At 53.6% G+C, this 20,387-nt stretch overlaps 1 protein-coding gene across 2 annotated transcripts in view; it reads left to right on the plus strand.

The window, feature by feature from the left end:
• The window catches only part of ANKRD24 (ankyrin repeat domain 24), a 33,013-nt gene extending 13,668 nt beyond the window's left edge, over window positions 1-19,345 (plus strand). Inside the window, exons 3-22 of one of the 2 annotated variants that reach the window (XM_049876430.1) lie at window positions 2,767-2,853; window positions 2,959-3,089; window positions 3,171-3,259; window positions 4,599-4,663; window positions 5,203-5,260; window positions 7,085-7,155; window positions 7,304-7,410; window positions 7,541-7,728; window positions 8,227-8,255; window positions 8,832-8,912; window positions 9,045-9,152; window positions 10,551-10,589; window positions 10,694-10,792; window positions 11,215-11,287; window positions 11,525-11,643; window positions 11,801-13,318; window positions 15,587-15,754; window positions 18,167-18,292; window positions 18,567-18,632; window positions 18,906-19,345. In XM_049876430.1, coding sequence (XP_049732387.1) covers window positions 2,767-2,853; window positions 2,959-3,089; window positions 3,171-3,259; window positions 4,599-4,663; window positions 5,203-5,260; window positions 7,085-7,155; window positions 7,304-7,410; window positions 7,541-7,728; window positions 8,227-8,255; window positions 8,832-8,912; window positions 9,045-9,152; window positions 10,551-10,589; window positions 10,694-10,792; window positions 11,215-11,287; window positions 11,525-11,643; window positions 11,801-13,318; window positions 15,587-15,754; window positions 18,167-18,292; window positions 18,567-18,632; window positions 18,906-18,983 — 3,300 coding nt within the window. In that variant the 3' untranslated portion in view covers window positions 18,984-19,345. Of the gene's footprint in view, window positions 1-1,689; window positions 1,822-2,766; window positions 2,854-2,958; window positions 3,090-3,170; window positions 3,260-4,598; window positions 4,664-5,202; window positions 5,261-7,084; window positions 7,156-7,303; window positions 7,411-7,540; window positions 7,729-8,226; window positions 8,256-8,831; window positions 8,913-9,044; window positions 9,153-10,550; window positions 10,590-10,693; window positions 10,793-11,214; window positions 11,288-11,524; window positions 11,644-11,800; window positions 13,319-15,586; window positions 15,755-18,166; window positions 18,293-18,566; window positions 18,633-18,905 lie in introns of those variants that run through there. The other variant, XM_049876429.1, reaches the window with a different exon arrangement.
• The last annotated feature ends 1,042 nt before the right edge of the window (window positions 19,346-20,387 follow it).

A 20,387-nucleotide genomic window follows, 5' to 3' on the forward strand; every position in this document is an offset into this window, starting at 1 on the left:
AGACAGTGTAAACCAGGGTGACCCTCCAGCTCCTGTGATTTTCCTCCTCTCTCCTCCCCACTCAGTGTGTGGATTTAAATGTGAGCAGCATCCTAGAATGTCAGTAGGTCAGGTGATTATGGGACACAGAGTCTCTTGGGGTCAGTGGAATTCCCTAACCCAGGGGTCCTCACCTAGGGTGATTCTGTCCAAGGGATACTTGGTAACATCTGGGCACATTAGGATGTCACCAATGGGGTAGGGGTGCTACTGGCATCAGGTGGGTGGAGACCAGGGGTGCTGCTCAACACCCTACAGTACGTGGGTCAGCCCCACCCTAGAGAAGGAACCGGTCCCCACGTCAGCAGTGCGGGAGGTGGGAGTGGGAGTGGGGGGAGAAAGCCTACATTATGATGTCAGTTCTATTATCAATCCCATTTGGCAGTGGAGGAAATTGAGGCCCAGAGAGGTGCAGTGACCAGCTCAAGGTCACACAGAGGGTAAAAAATGGCCTAGCTGGACTCAGACCCCTGCCCGCCTGTCTGCAGGGTCATTGCTCTTAGGTTCCATCTCTGGAAGACCTTGCCTCTCCACTCACCCCTCTGTCCTGCAGCCTCCACCTCTCCCTCCTGTGGGTTCCTCCCTTGGTGAACCTGCAGCCACACCCACTCCCTCCCTCAGTGACTCCACTGAGGCCACAGGTCCTGCCACACCCCGTCTTTGGATGCCCCTCCTCCACCTCGTCTGCCCCACCCTTAAGTATTAGGGCCCTCCCACTCCATCCTGAACCCCCCCAGTTTTGTCCCTGAGTCATCTTATTGAGCACTATGCGGTAGATATTGCTATGACACTCATTTCACAGAGGACAACAGTGAAGCCCAAAGGAGGTAAGTATCTTAGTGAGTCATATAGGTAGTAAATGGGGGTGGGTGGGCCTGGATTCAAATGCAGATTTTTCGGAGTGCAGAGCCCCGCTGGGGATGAGTGATGAATAAATGAGAGAGTGAGTGAATGAATGAATGAAAAATGAGTGTGTGAATGAGTGAATGAATGAGAAAATGAATGAATGAGTGGATGGCTGAGTAGCGGAATGAATGCATGACAGTGGACAGATGAGTGGATGAGTGAATGAATGAATGAGTGGATGAGCGAATGAGTAAGCGAATGGATAAATAAGGGAGTGGATGAGTGACCAAGTGAATGAACGAACGAATGAATGAGTGGCTGGCTGGCTGGACAGATGGGTGAATGCACGAATGAGAGGGGATGAGTGGATGAATGAGTGAGGGAGTGAATGAATGAGTGAGCGAGCGAGAGTCCGGGTGCGCAGGAGGCAGCGAGCGGCTGTGTCGGTCCTGGTCCTGGCCCGGAGACACCTGCCCGCCGGGCTGCTCCAGGAGGCGGAAAGGGGCGCTGGCGGGTCCAAGGGAGGTCGGGTCGGCAGCGGCAGCTCCGGGGGTGAGCGGGCCGAGCCCCCAGCCCCGCCTCCTCCTCGTGGCGAGAACGAGCCCAGCCCCCTCCTGCCGCCCCCCCACCTCCATCCCCCATCTCCACCCCCCCAACCCGCACCCCACCCCACCCTACCCGCACCCCACCCCACCTCCACCCCACCCCACCTCCACCCCACCCCACCCGCACCCCACCCCACCCCGGCCGTGGGGGAGGGGCCTCCGGAGCGGCGGGGAGGGGCGGCGCCGCGGGTGGCAGCCCTGACGGCGGGACCAGAGGGCGACCGGTCCCGCGGGGCCCGAGCTCAGCCCCAGCCCGTCCCCACGGCCCGGCGCCGCCCCGAGCCCGGCCGCCATGAAGCAGCTGTGCCTGTGCGCCACCGCCTCCTTAGCGGTAGGGCCCGAGAGGGGACGCGGAGGGGGTGGGCGGGGGCGGGCGGGGCCTCCTCCCTCTCCCCAGGCCCCACTGGGCCCAGACCCCCAGGCCCTGGGAGGATGGGTGTTGGGGGGGGTGGGGGTTGGGGAGACAGAGTCTGGGGGGGACATTTGGAGAGCCACAAGGGGTGTTTGGGCAGACAATTTTGAAGACAGATGGGGACATTTAGGAGAATTTAGAGGGTATTGGGGAGCAGTTTTGGGAAACAGGTTTGGAGACAGACGGGGTCATTGGGGGAAACCGTCTGGAAGCTCTTTTGGGGGATGGTTTCGGGGGAAAAAGTATTAACAGTGCAGAACAATTTCAAAGAACATTTGCAAGGTTCTTTTGGGAGGTGTTTGGGGGCATAGTTTTCTGGGAAGGGGATTGTCGGTTTGGAGAACAGTTTCAGAGAGCACTTGAAGGTGCTGTTAGGGGACATTCTGGGGGACAGTTCTTGAGACAGATAACGGGCTCATTGGGGGGAATATTTTGGAGTAGATTTCAGGAATTTGGGGGAGAGATTTGGAATGCATTTCAGGCTACAGTTTTGGGGGACAGGTCTAGGGACTTTGGGGACAATTGTGGCATTTCAAAGGGTAAGTGTGGAAGGAAAGATGACAGAGACATTGAAAGGGACCCCTGTAGGGGTTCAGATGGGGAGGCTTGGAGGGTAATTTGGAGAGACGTGGGCCAGTTTGAACGGGCTGTGTTGAAAGGTGGCTTTTCACTAAGGGACAAGCTGGGGTCTAGATATGGGGCATAGCTCCTTGGAAGTGGTGCTGAGACTGGTCAGGGGATGGGAAAGTGCTGGCAAGGGGTGGACGGCTGGGGTGGTGGACCTGGGGGTAGCTGCTGGGTCCGGGGGGCACGGGCTTGGGGACACTATCTCAGGCCCCCTGCCCAGGACTGCCTCCCCTGCAGCTTCGGCTCAGCCCCACTGAGCTCGGCTCCTGCCCGCCCTGCGGCCCCTGCCCTATCCCAAAACCTGCAGCCAGAGGCAGGTGCCAGGCAAGTGCCCAGGGGCGGGCACTGACAGCCTGGAGCCCCTGCCCAGGGGAGAGGGTCGGGGCAGGAGCCGACTTGGGCCCACACGCCTCTGGGTGTTCCTGGCAGAACCAGGACTGGGGCAAAAGCGACGAGCGGCTGCTGCAGGCTGTGGAGAACAACGACACCACGCGGGTGGCTGCCCTGATCACCCGCAAGGGGCTGGTGCCCACAAAGCTGGACCCTGAGGGGAAATCCGCGTGAGTGCCCACCCTGTGGACAACCAGATGGGTGAGGGGTGGCAGCAACCCTGTGGCTGACCCTTGCCCTTTGACCTCCAGGTTCCACCTGGCAGCCATGAGGGGTGCAGCCAGCTGCCTGGAGGTGATGCTGGCACAGGGTGCCAATGTCATGAGCACGGATGGGGCAGGTACTGCCAGCCAGGCCCCAGGGGGCTTGGGGGGGGAACGCAGACCACGTGCCCCAGGGTCCAGCCAGGCCCTGCTGACAAAGAGGGGTTCCCTTCCCTGCCCCTTCACTGGACCCAGGGAGGCTCAGGGGCATGTTAGGTTGCTGTGCCCAAGCCAGGTAAGTCGACCATTTGTGAATGGACTTAACATGGGAACTAACTGGGACTCAGGTAGTGGTTGAATCAGAGAAAGTAGCTGGAACGGGGGAGTATCTGAGGCCTGGGGAAGTTTCTGAGACTTAGGAGAGTAACTGGGACCTGGGATCAAGGAAGTGATTCCGGAAGCACCTGGGGCTATGGGGACATTTGCGATAATGGAAGAAACTGGGACGTGAGGTGCCTCTGGGATGTGGAAGTAGTTGGGGTCAAGGAAGTTACTGAAGCAGGGGAAGTATCTGGAATTTGGGGGAGAAGCTGGACTTGTGGGAGTATCTGGGCTGAGGAAGTGTCTAGGGATATGAGAATAATAAGTAGTGTTTGGGGAATATCTGAGGTGCATGAATAGCTGGGGTTTAGAGGTAGCTGTAGTTTTGGGAGCAGCTGAGACAAAAGGAGAATCTGGGTGTCTGACTTCACTAGGGACCTGAGGGAACCACTGAGATTGAATGGCAAAAGGAGTAGTTAGGGCTTAGGGGTTAGCTAGGTATGGGGCAGAGTCAGATTTGAAGCTTAGACATAATAGGCATAGGAGCTGAGAGTTACGGAGTAGCTCGGGATTTTTAGAGTAACAAAGACAGGGACGTAGCAGGCGCGTGGAATAGCAAGGGTATATCAATTAAACCCACTGCTGTTGAGTCATTTCCAGCTTATAATGCCCCTATAGAACAGCAGAACTGCCCCATAGGGTTTCCAAGGCTATAGTCTTTATGGAAGCAGACTCTTTCTCCTGCAGAGCTGCTGGGGGGTTTGAACTGCTGACCTTTTGGTTAGCAGCCAAGTGCTTAACCATTGGGCCACCAGGGCTTCTTGGTATATTGATTAGCAGGAGCAATTGTGGGTTGTGGTTAGGTATAGCTGGAGCTTGAGTGTAGAGCTTATGAAGTAGCCAGGGACATGGGGAGTGACTGAGGCAACAGAGCTTGAGAAGTAGGTGGGTGTGGAGTGTAGCTGAGATGGGATTGTCTGGGATACAGACTAGCTGCAGCTTGGAGAGTCTCCAGCCATAGGAAGTAGCCAGGTTTTGAGAAGTACTTGGGGTTTGGGGAATTGCCAGACACAGGGAAACACATCACGAATATTTGACACAGGCTTGGGGAGCTCCTTGAGTATCTGGTGCTCCAGTAAGTCTTCTCTTCCTTAGGTTATAATGCCCTCCACCTGGCCGCCAAGTATGGGCACCCACAGTGCTTGAAGCAGCTGCTACAGGTCATTTGCTTTCTTGTCTCAGATACTCCCTGAATCTCAGATACTCCCTTGGCCCTCAGTACTCCTGAGTTTCAGCAATTCCCTGAACCCCCAGATACTCCCTGAATCCTAGATATTTCTTGACCTCCTTTTACTCTTGAGCCCCAGCTACTCCCCGGTCAACCAGATACTCCTCAAGTGTCCAGATACTTCCCACACCCAAGATACACTCCCAAGACCAGATATTTCCTGAGCCCCAGTTTCTCTCCAAACTCTAACTACTTTCTTAGCTACAGCCACTCTCAGAGCTCTCAGCTACTCCCCAAATCTCCAGCTGCTCCCGAGCCCCTAGCTAGTTCCTCTTTCTCATCAACGCCCATGAAAACAAAGAGGGTCACTTGGAGACCCGAGAGGAAATGGGCTCCACAGGGCAGGGGAAGGGAGGAAGGGGCAAGGCAAGGAGCCTGAAATACAGCTGCGCCCAGGGTGGGAGAGGGTCCTAGAGAAACCAGGCAGCCAGGAGGGATGTCCCCACCTCCACTGATCCACCCCCTCTCCAGGCCTCCTGTGTGGTGGACACCGTGGACAGCAGTGGGTGGACAGCCCTACATCACGCAGGTGGGTGCAGCCCAGCCCTGCCCTACCTACCGCAGCCCAGAGGGGACCAGGCTCAGGGGTTATTCTACCTGGGCCCTGGGGACCTGCTTTGAACCATCCTGCCTCTTCCTTCTTTTTCAACAAGCACCTACTGTATGTCAAACACTGGGGCTCAGCATTGATCCTCACAGCGACCTCTTGAGCCAGACAGTTACCCCATTGGATGGACAGGTCAACTGACTCCAAAGCACAGCCTACTATGTGCCAGACTGTGTGAGAACAGTGGGGGTGACTCTGAGTTGTAGTTCCTTTGAGGAACTCCTAGGAAACTTTGGAATGGCAAAGGTTGGGGCAGCCAGCCCTTCGTAACCATCAAATCCAAACTCCTTCCTGGAGAGAGGGGCAGGGACCCACATGGTCAAGCCAGACCCAGCCCAAGGTCTGCCCACCATGCCCATGAGATTCACATGACCTTCACTGATGACTCAAGAAACATCTGTTCTTTTGGAAACAAATTTGAGTTTGCTTTGAGGTTTTAGTCGCCTGTTTAAAAGTGCTCTGCAGTTGGAGTATGCTGCCACCTAGTGGCGGCAATGCCTTTCTTGTGTGATGGAAGCTCGAGGGTTTATTCATTCAACAAATATTTGCTGAGTGGAAACACTAGTTTTTTTTTTTACCTAGTGTCTGCCAGGCCCTGTTCTAAGCATTGGGGGTACAGCAGCAAACAAAACCCCATGACCTCTTGGTCGCACAGCAGGTATTCAGAGTTCGTTGACTGAAAAAGTAGATTCTTGTGCTTAATAAGAGTGTCCCACAATATTCTGGGATTCTTACCTAGGGGGTTGCAGGGGCCATGCTCTTATCCAGACTGGACACCCTCCTGGTAAGCCTCCTTGCCTTCATTTGGCCCTGTTCACAAAACAGCCAGAGGGATCTCTTAAAATAAATCTCTTCAAATTATCTTAAAGAGAGGATGTCACGCTTCAAGGACCCACAGGGTCTGACCCTGCTGACTTCTCAGTGACATCTGGTACCACGTCCCTCTTCCCTCTTTGAGGCTCTGGACATACACATTTCCTTCTACTTCCTTGACCTTACCACACTCTTTCCTACCTCAGGGCCTTTGCACGTTCATTTCCCTCTGCCTCGTGCACTCTTCCCTCCCCCTTTTCACCTTCAAAACGCAGCACTGAGATCAAACCCCAAGAAGTCTCCTCAACCCACCTGAGGTCAGATCTCTCCGGTAAATGTCCTTACCACTCTCTGTGTGAGGATTTGGCACATAGTAGGTACACAGTGGAGTCCCTGGGGGCACAAATGATTAAGCACTGGGCTACTAACCAAAAGGTTGCTGGTTAGAATCCACCCAGAGGTGCATTGTAAGAAAGGCTTGGTGATCCGCCTCCGAAAGAGCACAGCCGTGAAGGCCCTACGGAGTGCAGTTTGCTCTGAAACACACGGGGTTGCCGTGAGTCAGAATCGACTCGACCGCAACTGGTTAGGCGTACAGCAAGTTCTGTTGGGATCAAAGGGAGGAAATAGATGAAAATGAGTTAAAGTTCTACCTTAGAGGGAATCATGGTCAAATGTGGAAGGAGCTTGGCATTGGGAGTTTGGGGACCAGGGTTCTAAACATGACCCTGCTTGAGACTTCACTGGGTGACCAGGGGCCTGGGTGGGCCTCAGTTTCCTCATCTGTAAAATGGGAGTCGTGCCTTTGTTATTGATCTCCCAGGGGAGGTGGAGATTTCTCATGAAATAAAGGATAAGAATCACAACCAGGCAAAAGGCCCCCAGAAAATGTCTAAACTTTGACCTCTCTACTCCCCTTTTCTCTTTTACCAGCGGCTGGTGGCTGCCTCTCCTGCTCAGAATTGCTCTGCTCCTTTAAAGCACACCTGAACCCCCGAGATCGGGTGAGCTTCTGGGACTTTTTTTGGGAAGGATACAGCACTTGCCAATGTGAGAAAGTTTGAATTGAAGCTCAGAGGCAGCCATATAGGTGTCATTACCCCGCCCCCGTCAGCCTCTCGTTCCTCTGTTTCATCCCTTCTTCCCCATCAGTCAGGTGCAACGCCCCTGATCATAGCAGCTCAGATGTGTCACACAGATCTGTGCCGCCTCCTTCTGCAGCAGGGTGCTGCCGTGAATGACCGGGACCTGCAGGGCAGGTCAGCATTTTCTCTCCTGACCCACCCACCGTGTGCTCTGTGACTTTGAGCAAATTTCTTAACCTCTCTGGTTAAGGGTGTGGGGATTTGGGGATGTCCTCACCCCCTCAGTAGCTCCCTCCCCTGGTAGGACAGCCCTGATGCTGGCCTGTGAAGGGGCCAGCCCCGAAACAGTGGAGGTGCTGCTCCAGGGCGGGGCCCAGCCTGGCATCACCGACTCTCTGGGCCAGGACGCGGCTCACTACGGTGCACTCGTGGGGGACAAACTCATCCTGCATCTCCTGCAAGAAGCAGCCCAGCGCCCCTCACCGCCCAGCGGTATGCAGGCTCTGCCTCTAGGCAATGTCAAACACCCCCATTTCCTTCCAGGCAGTTGCTTATCATCCCCCATTTCCCCCTATTGTTGATAGTTTTAAAGCACCTCCTAATTGCTGCACTATAGGAGATCTCATGGCTCCTCTAATCCTACTCGGGACAGTTTCAAGGAATCCCAGAGCATTCAGGATAACGTGGGGTCCACCCTGTTTTAATGGGTCCTTTATCTTTTATCCCTGGTCTTTGCCCTTCCTAAGAATTGGCATCCCCATCCACCCCCTTCTGGAGATGCTACTGTCCTCTCCTTTTTGAGAGTTTCAAGGTCCCTTCTATCAGCATTCTGACAAAGCGGTGGATTCCTGCTGTAAAAATCCTGATTGTTAGGGAGTTGGGAGTCCCCCCACAAGTTCCCTGGACCTGCTAATGGTCTCCCTGAAACGGAGAATGGGGTTCCCGAAACAGAGTGCCTGATCCTGCTTCCCTCTCTCCCCTTCCTCCCAGAGGATGACTCAGGCGAGGCCTCTTCTCAGGTATGGCTCCCTAAACAGTTAACAGATCCTCCCTCCCTATGCACACACTTGCCCCTCCCCTCCAAGCTTCGTGGGAAGAGAAAGAAGAAATGAATCCTAGTCCCAGGGTTATGATACCCAGGAGGGCCTGTTTGGAAAGAATGTTTCCTTCAGGGTACGCTGCCACCAAGTGGCAGCAGCATCCACTGCATCATTCCCAGAACTGGGTGAGAATATTGGGAAATCATAGCACTGGGGTGGAGTGATGGAAGGAAAGGAGATGGTGAGGGCCGGAGTAATCAAGGAAGCCTTTCTGGAGGAGGCAGGCCTGGCCTCTTTTCCTCTTTCAGCTCTGCAGCCCCTCAGCTCCACAGATTGTAGACAATCTGGTCCAGCTGGGGAAAGAACCAAGGCACAGAGAGAGGTGGAGAGTGAAGAGTAAGATCCGGAACACTCAGGGACTGTTGTCTTGCCTCCTCTTATGCTGGGATAAGCGAGGCTGAGAGAGGAAGAGCCTTGCTCAGGGTCACGCAGGAAGGCAGGGTGGAGCTGGGACTGGCTGGCAGGTCCCTTGTGTGTCCCCCTTCACCCCATCAGAACTCTGTGTCCAGCCGTGAGAAGCCAGGGACCTCCAAGAAGCGGAAGGCACCTCAGCCCCCCGCCAGTGTCCCTATGCCGGTGAGAGATGCCTGGACATGGGGGGAAAATTAGGGGACCCCCGGGTAGGGGTGGAGGGAAGTCTGGCTCAGGCGTGGGTGGGGACAGCTCTTGGGCCTCATTTAGAAGTGGTGGGTCCGTGGCGGGGGACAGGATGATCAAGATGCCTATGAGGAGATCGTGCGACTGCGGCAGGAGAGGGGCCGCCTGCTGCAGAAGATCAGGGGCCTGGAGCAGCACCAGGAACGGAGGAAGTCGGAGGTGAGGGCAGCCTGGGGCCAAGCCCGGGGCTGGGTGCCATTCTGGGGGTAAGGCTTCCCTGCCTTTCCTACCTCCCCTCCTCCTCTCTCCCCCGGATCGCTCCTCTCCAACCACACAGGCCTCCTTGCTGCCCTTCCAACTCAGCAGGCACAGTCCTGCCTCACAGCTTTTGCAAGAGCTGTTCCTCCTACCTGGGATGCACTTCCTGCAGAGACCCGCGTGGCTCCTCCCTGCCCTGCTTAAGGCCTTGGCTGAAAAGGCCCCTTCTCAGAGAGACCTCCCTGCCCACCTTAACTTAAATTGTTCCCTGCCCACTTCCAAGCCCCCTTTCTTTTTATTCATAGCACTTGTCACTATGGGACATATGTTTTATACATGGTCCCCCATTAGACTGTAAGCCCAAGAAGGCAGGCATAGTTCACGGTTCCTGGCTCACAGAAGGGTGTGATAAATATTTATCAAATGAATGAATATTTGAGTGAGTGAACAAACGAATTAGTAGACAAAAACAGGGTCTGACATAGTTGGCACTTGATATATACAGTCTATTCGCATTATTTATGTTCTATAAAGTCTCTGTGAATACGGAATTAGCGAATAATGAACCAGCCTTGTTCAACTTCAGCTGGAAATGTGCCTGTCACTCAAAATTTTCGCTGCTCTGCACATGCTCATGGCTGTGAGCGACTTGCTCCGCAGGTATTGATTTTGACATTACACCCAAATTTTAGCGAGTAGGCAAATTTGCAAATGCAGAATCCACGCATAACAAGGACTGACTGTACTTAGTAATAAATAGTGTGTCTGGTACGCAGGAGGCACTCAACCAATACTTGGTAATTAGTGAGTGACCAAAATACTGCCTGGAACACAGTAGGTGCTCAAGAAACAAACAAACAAAAATACCTGTTGCCGTCGAGTTGATTCCGACTCATAGCAATCCCATAAGTACTTAGTAATGAATGTGTGGGCAGAATAGAGCCTGGCACACAGCAGGCACTCAATAAATACTTGGTAATGAGTGAGTGGGCAGAATAGCATGGCACACAGTAGGCACTCGGTAAATACTTGGTAATGAGTGAGTGGGCAGAATAGCATGGCACACAGTAGGCACTCGGTAAATACTTGGTAATGAGTGAGTGGGCAGAATAGCATGGCACACAGTAGGCATTCAATAAATACTTAGAAATGAGTGTGTGGACAGAATGGTGCCTGGCACGCCATAGGCGCTCAGTAAATTCTTGTGGCGCGTGTCAGTGGGTAGAGCATGCTGGGTGTCCGGTAGCTGCTCAGTGGGCACATGTGGTGTGGATGGCATGGAGGTTGCTGAGCAGGAGCTGGCAGGGACACCCCAGGCCCCAAATCTGACCCTCGTCCTCCTTCTCCCATCAATCGCAGGAGCCTGAGGCCAGCTCCCTCCACAGCCTGGAGAGACAGGTAGATGCGGAAGGTGGGGGAGGAACAGGCCCCCCAGCTGCCCAGCGATCCCTCCTTGGGGGGCTCCTCGCAGAGGCTGGCTGAGCCCCCCACCACTCCACCAGGTGCAGGAGCTGCAGCAGCTGCTGGCGGAGAAGCAGGAGGAGAAGGAGAGCCTGGGGCGTGAGGTGGAGAGTTTGCAGAGCCGGCTGTCCCTGCTGGAGGTGGGCCTGCAGGGAGCAGGGACCTGGGAGGGACGTGGGGCCAGCCAGGGACCCCTCCCCTGTTGTGGCTGCCTGACAACCACACTAATGCATAGTCTTACACACATGCAAACACACACACACAACAGACAAACGTACTCAAACGTACAATCTCAGGCAGACAACACATTCACAAACATATGCTCACGTGCACATGCCCAACACTTCTCCAAGCGAACAGTCACGCCCTCCTGTACACACAGAGGCGGACAACTGCACTCACACGCAAACACGCCAACACACACAACAGACACATGTACTGAAACACGGCCACACACCGACAACACACCCCCCAATACATACCCAGCACACATGTGGGCACTTCTCAAAAAAGGCAAGCAGAGGGGGACAGGACCCCCAGCCTGGCTCTGTCCCACCCCCAGAATGAGCGGGAGAACACCAGCTATGACGTGGCCACCCTGCAGGATGAGGAGGGGGAGCTGTCTGATTTCCCAGGTGAGCTCCCGCATCCTTCCCATCCCCTGGGGCCCAGAGGTACACTTGCCCCCCTGTCCTGGGGTCCCGGGAGACGGCACCTGAGCCCAAAGGTGTGGAGAGTACTTGAAGCTGGGATGGAGGTTTGTGCTCACTTGTTATTCATTCCATTGCCTGAGTCTTCCCTGGGGACCACTGCTGTGGCCCCCAGCCCCCTCCACCTGGGGCCCTGGGATCTTACTCTGTGCCCCCCTCCAGAGGCCGAGGCGCTGCTTTCCAAGCGGATGAGCCCATCAGCCCAGGAGCTCCTGGCCTCCCTGCAGGACCAGGTGGCTGCGCTCACCAGACAGAACCAGGAGCTGATGGAGAAAGTCCAGGTGGGGAAACTGAGGCATGGGAGCTTTAACGACCTGGGGGTTTGGTCCCTGGGCTTGGGATGGGCATGTGGCTGGGTCTGTGGGCTGAGATGGGGAGGTCATCTTGCATCCCCACAGCCACTTCGACCACCACCTGACTGTCCCCCTCCCTCCTCAGATCCTGGAGAACTTCGAGAAGGATGAGGTGGAGGCAAATGGCTTGGCTGAGGTCATCCCTCTGGTCGTCTACGACGCTCTCCAGGCTGAGTTCGACCAGCTCCGCAGGCAGCACGCCGAGGCCCTGCGGGTGCTAGAGCAGCGGAATGCCCAGGGGGCCTCCGGAGAGGAGAAGGCGGCCGAGGGGGCGGGCAAGGGTCTAGGAGTCAGGACCACCAAGAACGGGCCGACAGACACAGAGCTGAATGGTGCCGCAGCTCTGGAATCCAGAGTGAACAGAGCAGAGACTACAGACGAGGAGGCTGCAGGGGCCAAAACCACAGAGGCCAGGGCTTTGGAAACAGTTTTGGGAGCCACGACCACAGAAACAGAGGGCTCAGGAGCTGCCGCCTTGGAAAAAAAGGTAGCCATGGGGGCCGAGGCCATAGAAACGAAGGCTCCAGAAGAGGCAGAAATCACGGAGACAGAGGCCACCAGAGCTGAGGCCACTGGAGTGGAGGCCACAAAGAGAAAAGCAGAGGAGTCAGAGATGAAGGCCAATGGAGTGGGCGCCACGGAGGCAGAGCTCACAGGCACAGAGAACATGGATATGGAGGCCACGGGGGTGGAGGCCACAGCCCTGGGAGTCCCCGCCAGCCCCCTCCGACATCCAGGAGCAGCCGAGGCCTCAGAGAAACTGCAGGCAGAGCTGGAGACCAGGATCCGTGGCCTGGAGGAGGCACTCTGGCAGCGGGAGCAGGAGGCGGCGGCTGAGCTGGAGGAGGCCCGTGGCAGGTGCGAGGCCGTGGAGGCCGAGGCAGGCCGACTGCGGGAGCAGATGCGTGAGGCCGAGGGCGGTGGGTGTGGTGAGAGCAGCGGGGGCAACACAGTCCAGCTGCGGGCAGCCCTAGAGCAGGCCCGGGAGGACCTCCGGGACCGGGACTCGCGCCTCCGGGAGTTGGAGGCAGTCTCAGCCCGGCTGGATGAATCCCGAGCTGGCCGGCTACTGGCTGAGGAGGAGGCCCGGGGCCTGCGGGCAGAGCTGGCTCGGCGGGAGGAGTTGCGGCTGGAGCAGAGCCGGGAGCTGCAGGTGCTGCGGGAGCAGCTGGCCACTGCCACCACCTCCGAGGAGCAGCAGCGGGCAGTGGCTGCCGCACTGGGCCAGGCCCGAGACGCAGCTGAGGCTCAGGCCACCGAACTGGCTGCAGCCTGCGAGGAGGCCCGACAGAGCCTAGCAGAGCTGCGCAAGGCCTCCGAGGCTCTCCGCCAGGCCTCTGTGCCGGCCTCCGAACACCACCGGCTGCAGGAGGAGGCCCTGGAGCTGCGGGGCCGGGCGGCCAGCCTGGAGCAGGAGGTGGTGGTCACTGGCAAGGAGGCAGCCCGGCTCCGGGCAGAGCTGGAACGTGAGCGTGTGGGCAGTGTGGCACGCATGGAGCACGACCGTGTAGTGGGGGCACTGCAGGCCGACGTGGCCCGGCTGGAGGGGCAGCTGGAGGAGCTGGGACGACGCCACGAGAAGACCAGCGCTGAGGTCTTCCAGGTGAGCATGGCCAGCCCCCCAGTAGGCTCACCTGGGGCCAGATTTGACCCCTGTGGCCACAGAATATTTTGACCCCATAAGTTTCAACTCAGCAATTGACCCTGCAGCCAGACTGACCTCCTGAATGTTTCAACTTGTGTTTTGTTTTGTTTTTTTTTTAAACCTTTCTGCTGTTTGCACCCTATCTTTTTTTTTTTTTTTTAATGGTTAATAATTTTTACAGTTTGTTTACAAAACCTTTTCGTATCCCCAGGTCATGAAAATATTTTCCTATATTTTCTTCTCCTAGTTTTTTTTTTTAGGTCTATGTGTATGGTGTGAGGTAGGGGATCAGGTTACAATACTTTTTTGTAAGCAATGGATTGATTTTTTGCTCTGATGTTTTTACGTAATGGGTATTTTGTCTGGTGGTCATTTCAACCCTGTAGTTTTGACCTTGTTGTTTTAATCATTTAATCATTTTTGACCCTTCAAACATTCTGGAAGGAGAACCCTGTGGCTAAAGATTTTTTATCTCATTATTTTTAACCTGGTGAGCTTTGATGCTGCTGCTTTTTTTTGTTTGTTTGTTTTAACCCAGGGAATATTTTTTGGCCCTGATGGTGAGCTTCTTGGTCTCCATCTCTCTTCTCAAAAGCAAACAAACAAAAAAAAATACTGGCAGTTGTTTTAACAAATTTATGAACATTCATTAATCGTCAGGAAAGCATTTTTCTCTCTGAGTTTCTGTTTACTCATCTGTACAATGAAGGTGAGGCACCCTTTTGGGGCCACAGTTAAGTGCTTGGCTGCTAATTGAAAGGTTAGCAGTTCAAACCCACCCAGTGGCTAGGTAAAACACCTGGTGATCTATCCCCATAAAGATTACAGCCTAAAAACCCTATGAGCAGTTCAACCCTGTCACATGGGGTTAAAAAAAACAAAAACAACAACTCATTGCCATTGAGTCAGTTCTGACTCATAGCGACCCTATATGCTATGGTTAAAATCAACTCAACAGCCCTGAACAACAACACAACGGAGGTAGTAATGGTTCCTAATTCTCACGTGAGGATTAAATGAGTTAATTACCGTACGCTCTTCAGGACAGTGCCTGGTATAGTAAATGCTAGCCAGAATAACTGTTTTCCCAAGGACACACTTTTTAACCAGTCAAACCCTTGGTCTAATTCCTAGACTTCATGGGCCAACCTGATTCTCCCCATCTTCATTTTACTTTCTAAAATTTACCTTCCTCATTATCACTTCTTTTTGGGGTAAATTTTATAAGTCCGATTTGATTCATCAATCAGTTTAGGTTTTTAAATGTTCTAATTGTTAATATAAGGAGCCCTGGTGGCACAGTGGTTAAGCACTCAGCTACTAACCAAAAGGTCATTGGCTTGACCCACCAGCCGCTCTGAGGGAGAAAGATGTGGCCGTCTGCTTCTGTAAAGTTCGCAGCCCTAGAAACCCTATGGGGCAGCTCTGCTCTGTCCTATAAGGTCGCCATGCATCGGAATCGACTTGATGGGCAATGGGAATTGTTAATATGTAGCCAGTCTGCACAAATTGGAAAATATAGTTATCTGTTTTCCCCCAGAGCTATTGCTTCTATCAAGCGCCGTTTCCCCCCAGGATTAAATTTTGCAAACTTAACATTGCTCTGATCTTGATATTTTTGTGAAAATGCAGTCATCAACATTTTGACATTCGTTTGCTTTTCATCCATTTCATCTATTGTTCTTTCATTTTGTAAGAAATCTACAAACCTTCACACCACTGGCAGGGAAAATGTCGTTGGTGATAGCAATAATAAATAATAAAAATGACCGTAATACCCCAATCCAAATATAGCTCTTACTTCCTGCCAGGCACTGTTCTAAGCACATTCCATGTGTTTCTTCATTTTATCTCATAACCACCGTATGAAGTGGGGAGCTATTAGTATTCCCATTTTACAGATGAGGAGATTGAGGCAGAGAGAGATTAAGTCACTTGCCCAAGACCACAGAGCTGGGAGGCTGTAGGTGAATGGCAGGGTCAGATGTTCCCAGTACCAAGGGAAATCCAGAACTTTCATAGGTCAAACCCCTTCAGGTCATTACTGAGTCTTGGGGTCAAACTGGTGGGATTTGAATGTCCTTGGGCCAAAATAGAAGGATCAGAATTGCCGTGGGGTTCAAGTACCTTTGGAGTCCACATGCACTCAGGGTCCAAACATCTTCAGGATCCAAACGTCCTTGGGGTCCAGTTGTCCTCAGAGTCACACATGGGCTTGGGCTGCAGGTGCAGCGGGAGGCGCTGTTCATGAAGAGTGAGCGGCATGCAGCCGAGGCCCAGTTGGCCACAGCTGAGCAGCAGCTGCGGGGACTGCGTACCGAGGCCGAGAGGGCACGCCAGGCCCAGAGCCGCGCCCAGGAGGCCCTGGACAAGGCCAAGGAGAAGGACAAGAAGGTGGGTGCCCCCTTCCATGCTCGGGCCAGAGGGCCCTGCTCAGCTAGGGTGGGGGGGCTCTAAGAACATCCCATCTAGGGGGGACTTAGGAAATCAGCCTGTTTTACAGATGGGAAACTGAGGCACAGAGAAGGGAGGGGACTCAGCTGCAGCCACTGAGCAAGTCTGGCACACAAGTTATTGTTCCAACTATGCGTTATAACTAGAGTAGCATTTATTGAGTGTTGACTGCATGCCAAACCACGTGCCATGCACTTAAAGCCACCTCAACACGTTAAGACATTAACACATTGATGAACGGGTGCGGCTTTTGCCAATAAAACTTTATTTAAAAGCCAGTTGCTGTCGTCGAGTCAACTCCAACTCATGGCGACCCCATGTGTGTCAGAGCAGAACTGTGATCCATAGGTGGTTTTCAGTGGCTGATTTTTGGGATTCACTCATTAATCCTCACATGAAATTCCCATAAAATAGATGATTTTATTATCCCTATTTGAGAACGAGACTGAGGCACAGAGAGATGAAGCTACTTGCCCAGGGTCACACAGCCATGCAATATTTCAGCCAGGATTTGAAGTTCTTAAGTCATGTTCTCGACGATGATGGCAGTGTTGGTGGTTGTGTTGATCATGATAATAACGGCCCCTGGTTGTTGGGTCAGGTGTTTTCCATACATTATCACTTCTAGTCTTCCCACAACCCAAAGAGCCAGAAAACATTTTCAGCCGCATGGTCCAGATGAAGAAACAGGCTCTGAGAAGGGATGTGAGTTGCTCAAAGTCACACAGCATGTGTTACTGGAGCCCTGGGCAGGTTAGCTCAAAGAGTTGCCCAACCCTGTTTCGCTGTGTGACCTTGGGCAAGTAACTCACCTCTCTGTGCCTCAGTTTCCTCTTCTGTAAAATGAGGATAAAATTGTTGCAGGGTTTATGCAGAGCAGGGTTTCTCAGCCACAATGCTATTGACATTTGGGGCCAGATCCTTCTCTGAGGTGAGGCTGCCCTGTGCATTGTAGGGTGTTGAGCAGCATCCCTGACCTCCACCCGCTCTATGCCTATAGCACCACCCCCCAGTCGTGACAACCAAAAACATTCCCAGACATCACCAAGTGTCCCCTAAGGGTGAAAATGCCCCTGTTGAGAACTTCTGAACTAGGTATGAGTGATAAAGGATCTTGATTAATATTGGAAAAGTTTACTCACTGTAGTACAGGGTTTCTCAACCTCGATACCGACATTTGGGGCCAGGTCATTCTCTGGGGTGGGGCCGTCCTGTGCACTGTAGGGTGTTGAGCAGCGCACCTGGCCTCCACCCACTCAATACCAGGAGTGGTCCCCTTTCCCCAATTGTAACGAAATCATCTCAGACCTAGTGTCCCCTCAGGGGAGCAGACTTGCCTCTGGTTGAGAACCTCTGACCTACTGTACTAATAACATCCAGCATTTATTGAGTGTCTACTGTTTGCCAGGCACAGTTTAAACTTAATCTCAGTGTGCGATCACAGCGACCTATGAAGGCAAGAACTGTGATTCTCCCTCATTTTACAGATAAGGAAACTGAGGCTTGGGAAGGTTAAGTCATCTTCTCAAGATGACTCAAGCTCAGGACTGTCCAACCCCAGCCCACCAGCCAGGCTGCTTTTGGGTCTCCTGTTCTGGCTGCCTTTATTTTCCAGATGGGCCAGTGGAGACCCCTGAGAGGGGAAATGACAAGATCAGCAAATATTTTCTGTTAAGGGCCAAAAAGACTTTTTTCCCCCACTTTTTGGGCCAGTCTCTGTCACACCTACTCAACCCAGTAGCACAAAAGCCATCGGAGACATTAACATGTTAACATGTTAACCAATGGGCGTGGTTGTGTGCCAATAAAACTTTATTTAAAAACCAGTTGTCTATTGTAGAAATGGCTTAACACACACACACACACAAACATAATTTTAAAACAATAGTTGCTGAGGAGTCAATTCTGACTCATGGCGACCCCATGTGCGTCAGAGTAGAAGCTGACTTTTCAGAAGTAGATCACCAGGCCTGTCTTCTGAGGCGCCTCTGGGTGGATTCAAACCTCCAATCTTTTCGGTTAGCAGCCGAGCGCGCTAACCATTTGCACCACCCAGGGACTCCAAACTTTATTTACAGTGAAATTTGAATTTTTCTGTAATGTTCACATGTCCCAAATATTATTCTTCTTTTGACTTTTTTTCCCTCAACCATTTAAAAAAGTGAAAACCATTCTTAGCTTGTGAGCCATACAAAAACAAACTGTGGACTGGACTCGGCCCCCGGGCCAGAGTTTGCTAACCCCTGAGATGTGACTCTCCCTAGCAAGTCTGTGCCCCTAGCCACTCCCTGCTGCCTCAAGGTGTCCCCAACCCTGAGCTCCGGGAGACCCTTGACAGCCCACCCTCTCTAGATCACAGAGCTCTCTAAAGAAGTCTTCAGCCTTAAGGAGGCCCTAAAAGACCAGCCAGCCACCCCGGCCACCCCTGAGGTGGAGGCCCTGCGAGGCCAGGTGAAGGCCCTGCAGCAGCAGCTGGAGGTGAGGGCTGCGTCGGGCAGGGGGTGGGGCAGAGCCAGGGTTCGGGGCGGGGGCAGCTTGCCAAAATATTCACCAACTGTACAGCTCTGGGCAGGGATCCCAGGAGGGGACTGGGGTGCACTTTCCGGACGTGGGCAAAAATATTTCCATGTTTTAGCAACTGGCATCGTTGTACTGATGCATACCATGAAATACAGGATCTGGATGCAAAGTGGGTATTTTGGGGTGTCTTGGGGGTTCCGGTTTTTCTGATCAGTCCTCCTTCTACTCACAGAAGGCTGCCAGGGACCACAGTGCTGTGGTGGCCTTGTACCGGAGTCACCTGCTGTATGCTATCCAGGTGAGTCTGAAGGAGGTGAGTCAACTGCACCTGATCCCTGACACGGTATCCACCTGGCTTTCGACATGCCGCTGCCACTCTCAGGGCCTCACTTTCCCCACCTGTATAGTGGGAGGCTGATCCCGGGGAGAGGTTCATGGCCTGTGGCAATCTATCTGTGTTCATTCCCCAGGTTGGCTGTCTGGATCAGGGCTGGAGAGGGAGAAGGGTGGGAGGCCAGGGCAGAGCCCCAGGCTCTCTCTCTCTCTCTCTCTCTGCTCTCCATAACCCCAGGGCCAGATGGACGAAGATGTGCAGCGAATTCTGAGTCAGATTCTGCAGAAGCAAAGACTCCAAGCTCAGGGCCGCTGAGGCTGGGTGGGGTGACGCCTCTTCCAGGCCCTCTGCCCGGATTGTCCCCCACCCACCCTGGGGCCTCTGTCCCTCCAAGCCCCGCACAGACTGGCTTCACCTGGACCCCCGGGGCTGTCTGGGCTCCTGCACTGACCATTTGCACTTGGAGCCCTGCCCAGCCCCTTCCTGACTCCCCCTAAACTGGCTCCATTCCTGCCCCTAGTCCCTGCCCTGAGCAGATTCTGTGAGTCCCCTCCTCCTACAGGAATAAACTGTCACTGTGCACTGGACAAAGGAAAGCATGTGGCTTGACTGCTGGGCTCCCTCTGCAAGGGGTGAGGGCGCCCAGAGCAGGGCCGGGAATAGGGTGAGGGCCGGGAATAGGGTGAGGCAAGTGAGGCGTTCACCTTGAATACAAAATTTAAAAAAAAAGAAACCAAACCAGTTGCCTGGAGTTGATTCCAACTCATGACGACCCTATGCGTGTCAGAGTACAACTGGGCTTCATAAGGTTTTCATTGGATGGTTTTTGGAAGCAGGTCGACAGGCCTTTCTTTCGAGGCACCTCTGGGAGGACTTGAACTGCTAATCCTGTGGTTAACAGCTGAGCAGGGTCCAATTATAACTGTCCTTCTGAGCCTTCTGTTCCTGTAGAGACCGTGGGCACCATACAGGCAGGAACCAGTTCAGCTGAGCCGAAGCCCTTGCCCTCAAGTCGATTCCAACTCATAGCGACCCTACGGGACAGAGTAGAACTGTCCCACGGGGTTTCCAAGGAACAGCTGGTGGATTCGAACTGCTGACAGTTTGGTTAACAGCCAAGCTCTTCATCACTGTGCTGCCAGGGCTCCCAGCTGAGCCCAGCAGGGAGTAACACGTCAGTAGTGGTCTGTGCTGTATACCAGTTGCCACTGAGTTGATACCGACTCACAGAAACCCCATGTGTGTCGGAGTAGGACTGTACTCCATCAGGTTTCAGTGGCTGTGATCTTTTGGAAGTAGTTCCCCAGGCCTTTCTTCTGAGGTGCCTCTGGATGGGTTCGAACCACCAACTTCTTGCTTAGTAGCTGAGCACATGACCATTTGAGCTGCCTAGAGACTCCATGCAAAATTTCGGGGGGCCCCCAAAACTCAGTCATCATGATAAACCAAATCATCAGGCAATACGTTAGAAGATCAAAATGGCTGTAAAAAAGTCCACGATGAACAAAATACCAATATTTTACATAGAGACAGGATCTCACCGTGCACTTGGACGACTCATCCTCGCTCTTGTCCCCCAATCCCAGGCCTGGCCGGAGCTGCCCGCTCACAGCCTCCTTGCCCCTTGGCAAATCCCCTGAAAGCCCCTGGGGCTACTTGGCTCTTCCCAGCTGAGGGAGTAGGAGGCAGGGTGTCATCGTGAATCCAGCCTGTCCTTGG

Source organism: Elephas maximus, chromosome 3, assembly GCF_024166365.1.
Source record: "Elephas maximus indicus isolate mEleMax1 chromosome 3, mEleMax1 primary haplotype, whole genome shotgun sequence".
NCBI classification, from domain to species: Eukaryota; Metazoa; Chordata; class Mammalia; order Proboscidea; family Elephantidae; genus Elephas; species Elephas maximus.